At 50.0% G+C, this 16,856-nt stretch overlaps 1 protein-coding gene across 1 annotated transcript in view; it reads left to right on the top strand.

The window, feature by feature from the left end:
* Window positions 1-8,139, top strand: part of SPPL3 (signal peptide peptidase like 3) — a 114,233-nt gene extending 106,094 nt beyond the window's left edge. The window contains exons 10-11 of the mRNA XM_080649934.1: window positions 804-913; window positions 7,027-8,139. Of these exons, the coding sequence (XP_080506060.1) occupies window positions 804-913; window positions 7,027-7,098 (182 nt within the window). The 3' untranslated portion in view covers window positions 7,099-8,139. The remainder of the gene's footprint in view (window positions 1-803; window positions 914-7,026) is intronic.
* The last annotated feature ends 8,717 nt before the right edge of the window (window positions 8,140-16,856 follow it).

Genomic DNA, 16,856 nt, shown 5'->3' on the forward strand with positions numbered 1-16,856 from the left:
TGCTGTTCATAGATAACCACCCAGGAAAACACCCCCAAGCCCATGAGATGATAGGTGCTGACTATACTGGCCGCCCAGTTTGCTGTCTTAAGAACATTGTAGTAAGAGTACGGTTTGGCCTCAAAGCCAAGAACACCTACCACATAATGATCATGGGTCAGTCTCTATGCTTAATTAAAAATCTCAAGCTTATTGAAGTCATGTATATTTCCCTTCACTTGTTCTGTCACTTCGGACTCTCCCTAGGCTAGCTTTTCTCCAGCCAGCTCACTTACAGGCAGGTAGGAATAGTGGTAACCCGCCTGCCACTGCAATACCTCCTACAGCACAACTTCACTAATTCCATTGCACTTTCATATACATGGTTCGTTTCAGTCCCAAACTCTGAGGGGGACAGAGCAAAGGTGTTACCCCCATCAGACAAATGTTGGGAGGCTCCAAGAGGTGAAATGCCTTAACCAAGGTTACAAAGCTTTGGAAGTAGCAGAGTTGAAACTTGAACCCAGGTCTTTTGCCTCCAAGTCTAACATCACATACCACAGTAGAGAGAGGGAGGCCAGGCACACTCAGGGCTGAAGTGGGAGTTGGTCACAGGTCCTTGGAATTCAAGGATTTCTTTTTAAACTGGGCTGTCCATGTTTCTTTAACTGCTCGAGCTAGACATTTTATAACCTACCCATTGGATGGAATATGCCTGTTAATGGATGTGTCTTGACACTAGAGGTTGTATGTATCTAATGTGACAGTCTCCTCACAGGGCTGGCCCCTTGCCCTTACTCTCGAATGCTTCTCTATCCTCATAGGTCTGCTCACTGCTACTGTGGCATCTCGCATTCACCGAGCAGCGCAGCCTGCCCTCCTCTATTTGGTGCCATTTACCTTATTGCCACTCCTCACGATGGCCTACTTAAAGGTGAGAGAAGCAGCTATAAACCTGTGAGAGCAATAACTTGGCATTGATCTTGGATTTGGGTATGTATTCTCCTTGCTGGAGGTGGTTCTGCCTAAGCCCCTGATCTTGACAGTGGGGTCTTGTTCTTTCACTTTACTAACCTGGTATTTGCAGCATCTTCCAGATTCTGGCAGCCACTGAGTTAGACCACTGCGCCCCCTGCTCCTGGGTCATTAACGGGCATCCTAGAGCCCGCTGTAGACTTCTCTTAAAAGCAGCACCTAACAGCTCTTTTAATGCTCTGCATTCAGGGTTGAAGTAGGAACAAGCAGAAGCAGCAGGGCCAACACACCCACCTGGCCTTTCTCCAGCGAGCTGCTCTGCAGGCAGGCTTAGTGCCCCAGGTGCTGTAGGCCTGCTTGGCTACACATGGCTTTCCAAAACTACCGGGCCCTTAAAGCCTGCACAGAGGTCTCTCCTATAGGGAACCACTCAGTACAGCAAACCAGATAAAGACTAGAGAGCCGAGGAGTTCCCCGGGGTCAGAGGGGCGGTGAGCACCATCATTGACGGTTCCTCTCTCCACCTCCATAGGGTGGGCAAGGCTCTGTCCTGCCTGCAAGGTCTCTGCAGTGTATTCCTGGACACATGGCTGGAGCTATTTCTGCCTGAACAAAGGAGCAGGCAGGATCAACTGGGCATTATTACACGCACCTGGCCTCCTTTTAATACCCCATTCACATCAATGGATAATTATCCAGACAGAAAATAAATGAAATAGGAAAGACCATAACCAGAAATATCAAATACCAAAAACCTCAGTATAGCCAAATATTCAATAAATACAGCAAATCAGACAAAAGCTATGACCAAGGCTGAAAGAAAAAAAAAATTAAACTTCAAAAAGTATAGTTTGGAGATACACAACACAAAAAAATATAAAATATTGCATCAAGAACATAAAGCATGGAGGGGGTGTAAAAATGTAGTCCTTATAGAATATATATAGGGTGGAGCAAAAGTAGGTTTACTGTTGTTCTCTCTATATATAAAAGCCTAAAGCGACCTGCCAACCAGTAGCTATGATGCACACTGACCACCAGGGGTCTCCGCTGAAGCAGGAGCTGCCAAGCTGCAGTGATTTGGCAGTTGTGGTTCTCAGGTGATACACCGGAACTAGAGAGGAGGGAGCCTGATTCCAGGATGCGTCACCCAAGAACTGCTCTCTTGCAGTCTGGGACTCCTTAGGGGATGTCGGAGAGCCGGTTTCGGCCTGATCTCCGCAGACCAGGCCAAGGGACCCCACCGGTACATGAATCTGTGCACCAGGCCTTTAGTATAAGAATAATAAAATATTTATTACATAATAATACAAGAATAAATGCTTTCACATACCCACAATTGTAAACCTACTTTTGCCCCACCCTCTGTTTTTATTTTAACACCTATCAGTTTAAAATAGACTGCTATACATAAATGTCATGGTAACCAAAAACCAACAAAAGATATATACAAAAAGAAACCGTAACTAAACAAAACAGTGAAACACAAGGGAAGAGATCAGGAGAAGAAAGAAATAGAGGCCAAGTATAAAACTGAACAAAATGGCCTAAGTACATGCTTATCAATAATTTTAAATGTAAATGGATTAAATGCTCCAACAAAAAGACATAGGGTGGCTGAATGCTGCTTACTACAATTTGAAAGAAATAGACTGAAAGTAAAGGGATGGAAAAAGATATTCCATGCAAACAGAAATGAAAAGAAAGCTGAAGTAACTATATCAGATTAAATAGATAAAAAAAAGAAAGAAGGACATTACATAACTTTAAAGGAGTAATCCAAGAAGAGGACATAATTGTAAATATCTGTGCATCTAAAATACATAAAGCAATTATTAATGGACATAAAGGGAGAAATTAACAGTAATATAATAATAGTAGGGATTTTAATAACCAACTCACATCAATGGATAATTATCCAGACAGGAAATAATGACCTTAAATGTCATTATTAGGTGAGATTGATCTAATAGACACTTATAGAATACTAGAGGCCTGGTCCCTCAGCCCAGCCTGCACCCTCTCCAGTCCGGGACTGCTGGCTCCCAACTGCTCGCCTGCCTGCCTTCCTGATTGCCCCTAACCACTTCTGCCTGCCAGCCTGATCACCCCCTAGCCACTCTCCTGCCAGCCTGATTGCCCCTAACTGCCCTCCCCTGCAGGCCTGGGTACCCCCAACTTCCCTTCCCTGCAGGCCTGGGTACCCCCAACTGCCCTCCCTTGCAGGCTTGTTCGCCCCCAACTTCCCTCCCTTGCAGGCCTGGTCCCTCCCAACTGCCCTCCCCTGCTGGCCATCTTGTGGTGGCCATCTTTGACCACATGGGGGCAGCCATCTTGTGTGTTGGAGTGACTGGCAATTTGCATATTACTCTTTTATTAGATGGAATAGAGGCCTGGTGCACTGGTGGGGGCCGGCTGGTTTGCCCTGAAGGGTGTCCCAGATCAGGGTGGGGGTTCCCTTGGGGCGGCCTGGGCGAGGGGCCTGTGGTGGTTTGCAGGCTGGCCACGCCCCCTGGCGACCCAAGCAGAGGCCCTGGTATCTGGGATTTATTTATCTTCTATAATTGAAACTTTGTAGCCTTTAGCAGAGGCCAGGGCAGGCCAGGCTGGGCGAGAAGCTTCGCTTCCTCCATCGCCGGGGGCAACCCAAGCCTCTTGCTCTCTCCAGCTCTGTGGCTGCCACCATTTTTGTTGGGACTTATTTATCTTCTATAATTGAAACTTTGTAGCCTTGAGCGGACCCAGGGCAGGCCAGGGCTGTGGAAAGCTTGGCTTCCTCCATTGCCGGGGAAACCCAAGCCTCCTGCTGGCTCTGTGACTGCAGCCATCTTGGTTGGGTTAATTTGTATACTCGCTCCTGATTGGCTGGTGGGCGTGGCGGAGGTACAGTCCATTTGCATGTTTCTCTTTTATGAGTGTAGATTTCATCACAAGTTTTCAAAATTTATGGTATGCACCAAAAGTAGTTCTAGGAAGGTCATAGCTATACAGGCCTACCTCAAGAAATGAGAGAACTCTCAAATCCTCTCAACTCTACACCTAAAGAAACTAGAAAAAGAACAAACAGAACCCCAAATAAGTAGGAGAAAGGAAATAGTTTAGAGTGAAAGGAAACAAAAACAGTAGAAAAGATCGATAAAGCTAAGAGCTGGTTCTTTGAAAAAAATAGATAAATCTTTAGCCAAAGTCATCAAAAAAAGAGAGAGCCGGGATGTGGGTTCTCAGCAGAACTTGACACTGTTGTCACCGTAGGCCTCAGACTTCCAGCCTCCAGAACTCATAGAACTAAGTTTCTGCTTATCAGCCAAAAGAGCCCACATAAATAAAATACAAATGAAAAAGAAGTTATAATTGATACCACAGAAATACAAAGAATCATTAAAGAATACTAGGAACAATGATATGCTAGCAAATATGATAATCTAAAGGAAATGGGTCAATTTCCAGAAGCATGTAACTTTCTAAGACTGAACCAGGAAGAAAAATACAAAATCTAAACAAGCTGTGAAGTATTAGCAATGAAATTGAAGCAATAATAAAACTCCCAACAAATAGAAGTTCAGGAGCAGGTGAATTCTACCAAGTGTTCAAAGAAGAAAATTAATACTTACCTTTGTTAAACTATTTCAGAAAAATTGAAGAGTTTAGGGATGCTTACAAACTCATTTTACAGCCAGGTTACTCTGATCCCAAACCAGATAAAGACATTACAAAAAGAGAGAATGGCAGGTCAGTACCCTTCTATAAACATAGAGAGGAAAATTGTCAAATCAGATTTAGCAGTACATTAAAAGGATTATATACATCATGACCAAGTGGGATTCATCCCAAGGATGGTTGACCATCCATAAATCAATCAATGCATCACATCACATTAACAAAATAAATGATAAAAACTCTCAACAAAGCGGGTAGAGACGGTATATCTCTCTCTCAATACGTTAAAGGCCATGGAGCCTGCAGGTAATGTTACACTCAGTGGTGAGAAGCTGAAAGCCTTTCCTCTAAGACCAGGAACAGGCAAGGGTGCCCATTGTTACTTCTGTGCAGCATAGTAGTGGGAGCCCTCGCCACAGCAATCAGAAAACAAAAGGTGCCCACATTAGAAAGGAAGGAACACAACTCTCAGAATTGGCAGCTGGCATGATACTACATACAGAAAACCCTAAAGACAGCACCAGTAAATTACTTGAATAAGTGACTTCATGTAGTTGCAGGACGGAGTCACTGTTCAGAAATTGTTGCATTTCTATACATCAGTAATGAACAATCAGAAGAAATGAAGACAGTCTATTTACAGTTGCATCAAAAAGTGAAAACACCTAGGAATAAATTTAACCAAAGAGGTGAAAGACCTGTACTCGGAAAACTGTAAGACATTGAAGAAAAAATTGAACAGGATACAAATAAATGGAAGGATGTACCTTGCTCATAGATTAGAAGAATTAATAGTGTTATAATGTAGCATATAGATTAAGTGCAATCCCTATTAAAATACCAAAGACATTCTTCTCAGAATTAGAACAACTAATCCTAAAGTGTATATGGAACCACAAAAGACCCCAAATAGACAAAAAAAATATTGAGAAGAACACGTCCTGATATCATGCATCCTGATATCAAATTATATTACAAAGCTATAATAAAGCAGTGTAGTACTGGCATTTAAATAGATCAATGGAATAGAATAAAGATCCCAGAAATCCCCACTTAATATGCTCAATTAATCTGTGACAAAGGAGGCAAGGATACATAACACAGAAAAGACAGTCCCTTCAGTATGTGGCGAACTGGGCAGGTAAATGCAACGAAATGAAACTGGACCACTTTCTTACACCATACATAAACATAAACCCAAAGTGGGTTAAAGACTTAAATGTTAGACTTGAAACCATGAAACACCTAGAAGAAACATAGGCAGTGAACCCTTTGACCTTAGTCTTAATATCTTTTTTGATATAGCTCCTTGAACAAGGGGAACAAAAGAAACAAATGGGACTACATCAAACTAAAACGTTTTTGAATAACAAAGGAAACCAACAAAACGTAATTACAACTTACTGAACGGGAGAAGATACTCACCAATGATATACTCAATTATGGGGTTAATATCCAAAATATATAAAGAACTCAACACCAAAAAACAACGCAATTTTAAAAATGGGCAGAGGACTTGAATACACATTTCTTCCAAAATGACATACAGATGGTCAGCAGATACTGAAAAGATGCTCAGTATCACTAATCGTCAGGGAAACACAAAACCACAATGTATATCCCCTCACACTTGTCAGAATGGCTGTCACCAGTAAGTACCAAGTGCTGGCGAGGATGTAGAAGAAAGGAGCCTTGACACTATCAATAGGAATGTAAGTTAGCGCAGCCATTATGCAAAAACAATCTGCAGATTTCCCAAAAAATCAAACAGACCTGCCATATGATCTAACAATTCCACTTCTATACATTTATCTGAAAACAAAAACCCTAATTCAGAAAGATATATGCACTGCTATGTTAATTGTAGCCAAGATAGGGAAGCAACCTACAGGTCCATCAATGGATGAATGATAAAAAAAAATGTATGTCAATATACATAAATCTGCGTAATAATGGATATTATTAAGCCATAATAATGAAATCTTGCCATTTGCCACAACATAGATGAGCCTAGAGGGTGTTAAGTGAAATAAAACAAATACCATATAATCTCACTTTGATGTGGAATCTAAAACTGAATGACATTTAGAAATAGAAAATGATAACTAAGAGCATTATCTTATTCCCAAGATTTCTGTTTTAACTCCATTTTACAGATGAGGAAACAGACAGAGGTAAATTAACTTGTTCAGGTCATCTGACTCATAAGTGAGAATTCGTACCAGGATAGAGGTGGTAAAAGCCCCTCCCTGCCCCAGGGGCCTAAGAGCTCTTCTAGTGAGTTCTTCAAAGAATGGTGGGTTACTGTTGAGTGAGTCTCCATGGAAGCAGCCTGAGACCGAGAATCAGAAAAGCCCTGTAGATTCGTGTGCCTCCAGTGTAAACCTGTAACTTAGTCAAGTTCCTTTGTCCCAGGGTGACCTGCGGCGGATGTGGTCTGAGCCATTCCACTCCAAGGCCAGCAGCTCCCGATTCCTGGAAGTATGATGGATCGCAGAGTGACCAGATGGCCATCCTAGTCTTTTCTGTCGACGCGTTTCCTCTTGGAGTTGGCCTGGTACTCGGAGATGTACCTGTTTAAGGAACTGACGTGGGACTGGATTTTGCGTTTGTGGGGAGCTTGTTTGCAGGAGCGAGGTGCTGGGGTCCTGCGTGGATCCTCTCTTCCCGCCGCGGTGGAGGTGGAGTCCCTTCTCAAGTGACAGGCCCTCCCCAGCGCTCCTTCCTCTCCTGTTCTTACGGACCTGCAGTAGACTGTTACCGTGGGAGATGGAGGTGTGACTGTTTAAAACTGACAACGGCATGGAGTCGTTCTGTACCTTTTGAACACTAAAAGGATGAAAAACATTAGCAAAGTGAAGTTTCTTCAGTGAACCCTCAAGAACTTTGGGATCAGTTTCCAATGGGGGACTCCGTTTCAGAGAACTCAGACAGAAGCTCTTCTGTCCTTACATTCTTCTTTCCTTTTTTTGGATTTATTAAATATTTTCTGTGGTGTGAAATGACTTACTAAATCCACAGACATTGAGTGACTTCTTGCAACATACACATATGAATTGTAAAGGTTCATGTCCACCCAGATGTGTCGGCAGTGAATGGGGGCACGGTTTTTATACATACACACGCACATAGATATGTATGAATAAACAAAACCTAAAACCTGCTAAGATCATGCTGTGTAGCAGACAGGGGCTCGCTGTGATTGTTAGCATGTAGAGCCGTTTTCTCTGGCTTTCTTGTACATGGATAAGCTGCTGTCTTTCCCTCCACGACTGAGCGTGCAGTTAAAAACCAGTATAGTGTTTGTACTGATATACTCATGGGCGTTAGGGGATCTCATTGGTTGTGGTCAGTATAGCAAATTAGGGATGAACAGATAACCCTTTTTGGCCCTTTTTGTTCTTGCAGGCTTCTCCCTTGCAGGGTTTAGTCCTTCCTTCCTGAACTGATGCATGTATTATAGCAGCCGGCGTCTTTGTGCTTCTGATCAGTAATGGACTACTTGTAAATACATTTTTCTATTTTCTATTTTTTTTGTATTTTTTTTTTTTTTTGGCATTTTGTTTCATTGGTGTGCTGTATTTTCCATGCCCTCACTCCTTTAAGAAAAAAAAAGGAAAAAACAACACAATCCTCTCCTTGCTGTTGTGATTATGGTCTTGGTTTACCTGTGGTGACAACTGGGTATTGGGGACAAATGTCACGTGCCCCCCCTTCCCCACATTCCAGGATGCGCCAGATATTCCAGGAATTGTGGGCAGAGCAAGCGGCCCTGTCCCCTTAGGATCTGCCCACGTGCTGCAGCCTTTGCCAGAGAGCAGCGTTCCCATGGTAACTAGTGTGAGTGACGTGCACCAGCCTTTGTCTAGCAGCCCCGCCTGGTAAGGAAGTGCCCAGTGTGCAGAGGCCGAGAGAAGCCTGGAATTGGCCTGCGTACCTGACAGCGGAGGCTGGAGCGGGCACGCGTCTTGGTCTCCCGTGAGCAGGGGACCCGCCTGCCCGCCCTGACCTGCGTGATGCGCCGTGCGCTGTGGGCCCTCTGCCTGGAGGCCCAGTGGATCCGCATGGTGGCGCCGTGGCCTTGGGAGTGGGAAGCCATCAGGGCGGTGCATTCCTGTGTCTTCAAATCCTGCTGAGGCCGCCTCATCTTTAGTTTTGATGTTTGTTTTTAAAAATAAATGACTCCTTTCTAGACTTTGTCATCTCCTCTTCACTTTTGGTTGTTGGTACCAGACGCCCTCGCCTACCTGCTCTGTCTGCACCGGAATATGAACCGGGAGACCCTCTCCGGACGGGCCCCCTGCAGCTCTGCTCCGGCGCCGAGACTGAGAATGCAGCCTCTTGCCCGCGGAGCCACCCGCCGGGTGTGAGGTGCCGGTGCCGGCGCCCTTCTCGACTCCAGGAGGCTGGGGGCTCCCAGCGGCGGCTGGGGTGGCTTCCGGAATGGCAGGTGCCAATGATAGTTAGAAAGGTCATCCTGGCAGCTGGTCATTTTAATCTTTCTAACTTCTCATACAAGAACTAAATTCCAGACAGGAATGTAATTTCTCATTCTCACTTCTGTGCAGGTTTAGGGGGGGAAGACACGGGACTCCTGAATGTAATTTTGATTCCATTTACTGGTCTTCAGAGTCCTTAAACTGCCACACCTCCAAAACGGAAACCATCCCCACACCCCACGATATTTTGAATTTAATTTAAAAAATCAATTTGCAATGAATATTATAAAATAAATACATTACAATTGGGGTGTTCTTGAATATTTTCAGCTGAAAATTCTCACGAAAAATGATTTTAAAGTTGGTCAGGGCTGCCACTTAGGGAAAACATTTTTTTATAGACACACGTGGCGCATGGGGAAGGTCCGCCTCTGGCCTCTACAGACGCTTATGGCGTACAAGGGGTTAAAACGTGGGCCGAGAAACTGCAGATGTTCCTGTGTTTTAAAGTCACCACAGCGAACACGAGAACGCCCTGGAAGCAGCGCCCTTTGCCTGGGGGGAGGGCGAACCACATGCTTTTCTCTCTCCCTACATCGCCCCTCCCCTCTCCCTACCTGGGTGCTATGGCCTCGTCGTATTCCTTCTGGCTTCTCAGATACTCTGAGTCTGGGGTTTTCTAAGAAGACTTGCATTAGGCAAGGTGTGTGTACAAAGTTCCAGCGCCATCTACCCCTTCCTTCCCCACTGCTCTGAGGTTCTCCCACGTGACTGCCTGTGGGAGCGCGCACTCACAGCTAATGAAGACAAGACGGCAAAGTTATCCAAAGCGACCTGTTCGTCGCTGTTACCAAGCTCGGGCCTCCGGTGGAGAAGGCAGTCCACAGCGCCCTGTGTGGGAGCGGTGCCCACGGGGAGGGTGGCTGCCCGTCAAACAGGTGAGTACGTTGGCCGCACACAAAACAGACTGTGCTCAGTCAGGTGAGGGTGGAGGAAGAGAGTCTGTTTTGCCAAAGAAGTGTTAAAAATAGAATCTGCTGTGTCTGCGTAGCAGCCCTCACCTGACTGCCAACCAGGCCCGGTGTGGTGTAGACGTCGTGTTTTGTGACGTCTAGCATTGGCGTCAGGGCCTCGGAATGGAGCAGTCTGTACAGCCATGGCGTGTACTGGGCATGAGTGTGCGAGGGCAGCCGAGGAGGGAGCAGCCGCCCCGGGCCTCCTGGCCGCATTTCCTTGGTGGTGTCTGCAGTGACTCGCTTCAGGAGCAAGGGCTCTGAACGCAGGCCTCTGTCCTGAAGTGCTGCACGTCCAGGCCCTCATGTGGGAGGGCCACACCTGGTAAGAGTTTCTCAATCTGAAATGATTATTTCTTTGTAACTTACAGACTGCTTTCTATTTGCAAGACTAAATTTTTTTATATTGATTTCAGAGAGGAAGGGAGAGGGAGAAAGAAACATCAATGATGAGAGAATTCATGGATTGGCAGTCCCCTACACGCCCCGCATGTGCCCTGACCAGGAATCGAACCGTGACTTCCTGGTTCATAGGTTGACGCTCAACCATTGAGCCGCACCAGCCGGGTAACACTCTAATCCAGCTGTGGGCAAACTACGGCCCGCGGGCCGGATCTGGCCCGTTCGGCTGTTCCATCCGGCCCGCGGAGCCGAAAGAGCGGAGGGTTCTCTTGCTCTCCCCTCCGTTCCTTTACTTTGAATTTATATTAGTTCACACAAACACTCCATCCATGCTTTTGTTCCGGCCCTCCGGTCCAGTTTAAGAACCCATTGTGGCCCTCGAGTCAAAAAGTTTGCCCACCCCTGCAATCTCTTGACTGCTCATGGGCGTGGGGCCTCTCCCCGAGCAGCACTTCTCCCGCTCTTTTACAGCCATAATGTGTCACCTTTGCCATGGAGCTCAAAGCCCTTCCCACCCATTGAGGTCAGTCCGTGCTGTTTCAGCTGAGCTGTGTGGGTGCCGCGTGCTCCATCCACAGAACCAACCATCCTGACCCTACGCTGGCGCTCTAACGCGCGGGGCTGTGGGGCTGGACGTGCATGCTGGGAAAGAGGTGGCAGCTTCCCCCACACCAGGTTGCTGGGCGACAACACCGAGATCGTACCCAGAGCTTTGTTCCCACGTTCTGGGCCCTGGGCACATAGCAGAGCTGGGGAGCTGCTGCTCAGGACAGGGAGCTCCTTGTCCTGGGCCATCGGGGCAGGAGAGTCGGGCCCTGAAGGATGCCACCAGCAGGTGACCGAGCACCCTGATCCCACATAACACATCCCAAGTCTCACCCCGCAGAGCCAGGAGTTATCAGGCGCTCTGTGGCGGGGTCACATGACGTCGGTGTGCCTCCAGCAGACAGCCTGGGTGTCTCCTGTCACTTCTCAATTTCCAATGAGCCTGCTCCCTGTTTGATGAACCCGGGAAACCCAGAGGCCTGACATGGAGGAGCCGAGAGCGGGCCCCAGCCCCACGTCCTGGGGCGGCCCAAGGCGAAGGATGGGAACCAGTCAGGCAGAGGGAACTAGACGGAGCCTGGGGGTCGGGAAATGGGCCGCGCTGTGGGCCTTGGGCTTTGCCTTGTGAGGAACGCCAGGCAGGAAGTGGGTGTCCAGAGGACAAAGAGACGGAGAGAGGGCAGCAAGGTGGCCATTTGCCAGCATTCCAGCCTCAGGAGTGGGTGCCAGCTCCTCGGCCTGCACCACGGGCAGGTCCTGGCCCTGCAGTGGGAGACGTGCTGCCCTCCCGTGGCGGTGAACTTGGGAGCTCCGGATGGAGAAACACCCTCCCGCCCGCTCCCCCGCTCCCCCGCTCCCCCACCCTCTTTCCCCTCACTCACCACCCTGGCCCTGCCACTCACACTCCTGTGCCACCCGATGTCACCTGCTGCCATCCGGCTCACACATGGCCTTCACCACTGTACTCCCAGCGCCTGCCAGTGAGAGGGGGCCCCGCAGGTGAGAGGGGGCCCCCGCAGGTGAGAGGCCTGGGCCAGGAGGTGAGAGGGGGCCCCCGCAGGTGAGAGGCCTGGGCCAGGAGGTGAGAGGGGGCCCCACAGGTGAGAGGCCTGGGCCAGGAGGTGAGGGCTGACAGGACCTGCGCCCGGATGCAGTCGGTGGGGACGAAGGCGCCAGGGCTTTAACCTGAACCATGACTTGCCCAAACAGAGAAAAGAGTGAGAAACGCTGTGTCAGCCAGCAGAGCAGCTAAAACTAAAAAACCAGCACAACACAGGAGCCTTCACACGGGAATGGCATGAGGCCTGGGGGTGAACAGATGGGGCACAGGAAGCCCGTCCCTCATGCAGCCCCGCGGCGCCCCTTCATCAGGAGGGGGGATAAGGCGCCTCTTTCAAGTCTTCACCGAACGTTAGGCACCACTAACCGCTGATCCGGCTGCTGCGTTTCCGGGGATCCAAACCCCGTTTACCAGTCATGGGGACACTCGCACTGCCGCCGCTGCATTTGTCCGACCCCAGGCCTCACTGCGGACACGGCTTGGGTGAGGGAGGGGGCCCCTGAACCCCAGTCCAGGCTTGCAAACAAGAGGATCTAACGAGATAGCAGGACCTTTACCATGAGCCTGGGCCAGTCCCGGGGGTGGGGGTGGGGGTGGGGAGCCAGCAGCCTTTCCTTACACACGAAGGCCCTTGGTGCCAGGCGGCCGCTGAGCGAGTCTGTGGAGGTTTCCCACGTCTGCGGGTCCGAGAACGTCTGGGAGCCCCGGGCCTCGGGGAGGACCCAGCCAGGGCCGCACTGAGGGGGGTTGGGGAGCCACCTCCTAGAGCCCCAGGGCCTTCCTTGAGCCACTGTTCCAGGTCCCCGAGGCCAAGGAAGGCTGTTTTGCAACGCGGACTCGGGCAGAAAGCTCGCAGCAGCAGCAGCAGGAGAGCCAGGCGGGCGCAGAGGCCCCGCCGCACTCGCCGTGACTCCGTTGGCAGAGGTTCCGCCTAATGGGCCCTTCACAGTTTGGTTGCTTCACACCAATATCACCTCTAACCTGATTCTACAAGCGATGGCGTTTCTTCTCTGCGCTGGTTTTTTCCATGAGAAACGCCACCTCTGCCCTCTTTTCCTTCCGTGGCCTCAGAGGCCCTGCCCGTTTGGGGAAAGGTGACTCTAGCTGGGGCTGCCTGGCTCCCAGCCCGCAGGAGCTTCTCCGGCACCTCGAGCACAGGACTCAGCGGGCCGGCTCCCAGCCTGTTTCATTTTATTTTTAAACTACGAGGAAAGGAGAGGGAGAGAGAGAGAGAAACATCAGCTATGAGAGAGAATCATTGACTGCTGCCTCCTGCACGCCCCCCACTGGGGATTCAGCCCGCAACCCGGGCATGTGCGCTGACTGGGAATCAAACTGTGACCTCCTGGTTCATGGGTCAACGCTCAACCCCTGAGCCCCGCCGGCGGGGCCTCCCGGCCTCTAGGCTCAGGTCAGTCCACAAGACGGGGAGGGACAGGAGCCAGAGCGGGCAGAGGGCAGGCGCGGCTGGAGCGTCCGGAGGTTCTCCCAGCCCGGCAGGCGAGCAGCAGCACCGGGACCACTGCGAAGTCGGTGACTAACGCTGGACTGAGCCCCCAGCCCGGCGCGCGGAGGAAGGGCCTGAAGGGAACTGGGAAGCTGGGAAACGGCCTTCGTCCTCAGCCGGGCCTGTCCAACCTTCTCATGATAATATGGCTGAGGAATGAGCGCCAGGCTTAGCAACTGTGAGAAGGATGTGAGCAAGGAGGCCACAGCCAGGACCCCAGAGAGCTAGCACAGGAGGTCGAGTCAAATGGGGGATCCATGGGGAGCGCAGCGCGTGAGCCAGACATGAGAACAGCTCCCCGACTCCTGGGCGCGACATCAACTGGGAAGTGGCAGAATGCGCTCTACACCCTGACCTCTGACCTTCACCGCTGTGCTCCCTCCTCACAGGGTCACCCACAGACCTTCACCGCTGTGCCCCCTCCTCATCACAGTCACCCACAGACCTTCACCGCTGTGCTCCCTCCTCACCACAGTCACCCACAGACCTTCACCGCTGTGCTCCCTCATCACAGGGTCACCCACAGACCTTCACCGCTGTGCTCCCTCCTCATCACAGTCACCCACAGACCTTCACCGCTGTGCTCCCTCCTCACCACAGTCACCCACAGACCTTCACCGCTGTGCTCCCTCATCACAGGGTCACCCACAGACCTTCACCGCTGTGCTCCCTCCTCACCACAGTCACCCACAGACCTTCACCGCTGTGCTCCCTCCTCACCACAGTCACCCACAGACCTTCACCGCTGTGCTCCCTCCTCAGCACAGTCACCGCAGACCTCGCCCTTGGAACACAGACAAGGCACTGCGCACTTCAGGATGGTTTCCTGGCCTTTTGGCTCCAAAGCATTTTGAAGGCAACCTCTGCCCACAGCAAACAGCAACTGTTGCCACAGCCTTTGCCTGGTCTTCCCACATCCAGTTATATCCCCCACCCAGTCTATATCCCCCACCCAGTCTATATCCCTCACCCAGTCTATATCCCCCACCCAGTCTATATCCCCCACCCAGTCTATATCCCCCACCCAGTCTATATCCTACATCCAGTCTATATCCCCCACCCAGTCTATATCCCACATCCAGTCTATATCCCCCACCCAGTCTATATCCCCCACCCAGTCTATATCCCCCACCCAGTCTATATCCCTCATCCAGTCTATATCCCCCACCCAGTCTATATCCCCCATCCAGTCTATATCCCTCATCCAGTCTATATCCCCCACCCAGTCTATATCCCCCACCCAGTCTATATCCCCCATCCAGTCTATATCCCTCATCCAGTCTATATCCCCCACCCAGTCTATATATCCCCATCCAGTCTATATCCCCCACCCAGTCTATATCCCATATCCAGTCTATATCCCATATCCAGTCTATATCCCCCATCCAGTCTATATCCCTCATCCAGTCTATATCCCTCATCCAGTCTATATCCCCCACCCAGTCTATATCCCCCACCCAGTCTATATCCCCCATCCAGTCTATATCCCCCACCCAGTCTATATCCCCCACCCAGTCTATATCCCACATCCAGTCTATATCCCCCACCCAGTCTATATCCCCCATCCAGTCTATATCCTCCACCCAGTCTATATCCCACATGGCGGGACAAAGGGTCAGTCATCTAAGATTCTTAGCAAAACCTCCTGACCTGATGTGGGTGGGGCAGGTTTTATCACCCATTTCATAGGCCAGAGAACAGTCTCACGGTCAGCCATTTCCCCCGGCCTTCCCGCCTCCAGGCCTGAGCTTACTGCCAGGCTGTCAGTAGCTGATCACACGCAGGTTTAAAAACACGCCTTGTTTGGCTTCAACAAAAGTGAGGGAGTTTCTGTGAACAGGGGAAGACTGTGCAAATGACCTCCCCTGGAACTGGGGGACCCCAGCCCTGTTGGGGGCAGAGCTGGTGGTCCTGGGCCCTGTGCTGAGTCAGCTGTGCGGAGGGGCACGCAGAGACCTCGTCCCAGGGACGCTGCCGCCCGTGGTCTGCTCATCAAGGCGGTACTGCCTCCCACAAATTGGGAGAGAGGGGCCAGGATGCAGGCCTCCGAGCAAGCCGGGACCTGGCAGATAGAACCTCTTGGAGGTGTTCAAAGCAACCAATTTCAATGCTAAAATCATGAATCCCCGACGACTATCATAAAACCACCGACCACGAAAACAACTGCTGCCCAGCCAGTGTGGCTCAGTGGTGAGCACTGTCCTGTGCACCAGGAAGTCACCTGTTGGAGTCCGGGGCAGGGCACTTGCCCGGGTTGCGGGCTCCATCCCCAGTGGGGCGTGTGCAGCAGGCAGCCAATTCATGTCTCTCTCTCTCCCTCTCCCGTCCTCACTCTGAAATCAACAAAACATATTTGAAAAAAACAACAACATGCCAGCCGGCATCGCTCCGTAGCTAAACTCCAACCCAGGAACCAGGAGGTCACGGCTGATCCCCGGTCAGGGCACATGCCCGGGTTGCGGGCTCAGTCCCAAGTAGGGGGCGTGCAGGAGGCAGCAGACCAATGACTCATCATGGATGTTTCTATTTCTCTATTCCTCTCCCTTCCTCTCTAAAAATCAGTAAAAGTATATTAAAAAAACAAACCAACCAACCGCAGCTGCTGTCTGATCTCCCGTAATGGTGGGCGGTAAGCCAGGCCAATCCCCCTGCTAACAATAACTTTGGGGATAAAATATCTTTTGAAAAACATGGAGAGGGCTCTACTTCTGCTAATGGTAACCAACCCTCCCACAAATGGCAACTACACATTCTCAATGAGAGAAAACAAGTCAAACAACTGGGCTACCGTAGGGAAGACCAACGAATTCCCGACACTCAGGGAGCTGACGTTGGAGGAATGGCACTGGTGAGTTCCAGACTGATGGCTTTGGCCTGAGGACAGGTCCCACTTGGCGCCAGGGGGAAAACGTAAATAGAAACCTCAACCTCACTGGCTTCAATAACCAAAGGAAAGGGTTTGGAATGACTCCAGCACCTGAAAGTAAGGGAATAAATCCCAGAAAGGAGAGAGGGAACCCCCCTTCTGTGTGTGAGCTTTGCCCAAATCTGTGATCCCTAAATACATACATCAGACTCCAATCAGCTAAAAGAGCTAAGGAGACATTTCAGCCGCTGCCCACCACGGGAGTCCGTTTTAAGTCTGAGTTCAGCCAAATTAACTGCTTGCAGGAAAATGGGATCCACACTCAAAAGAAAAGGCAATTCACGGAAACTGACTTTGAAGTGACCCAGATGTTAGAATTAAAACTCGAGATTTTTAAAGCAACTATTATATT

Source organism: Plecotus auritus (assembly GCF_963455305.1).
Source record: "Plecotus auritus genome assembly, chromosome: 13".
NCBI lineage: Eukaryota > Metazoa > Chordata > Mammalia > Chiroptera > Vespertilionidae > Plecotus > Plecotus auritus.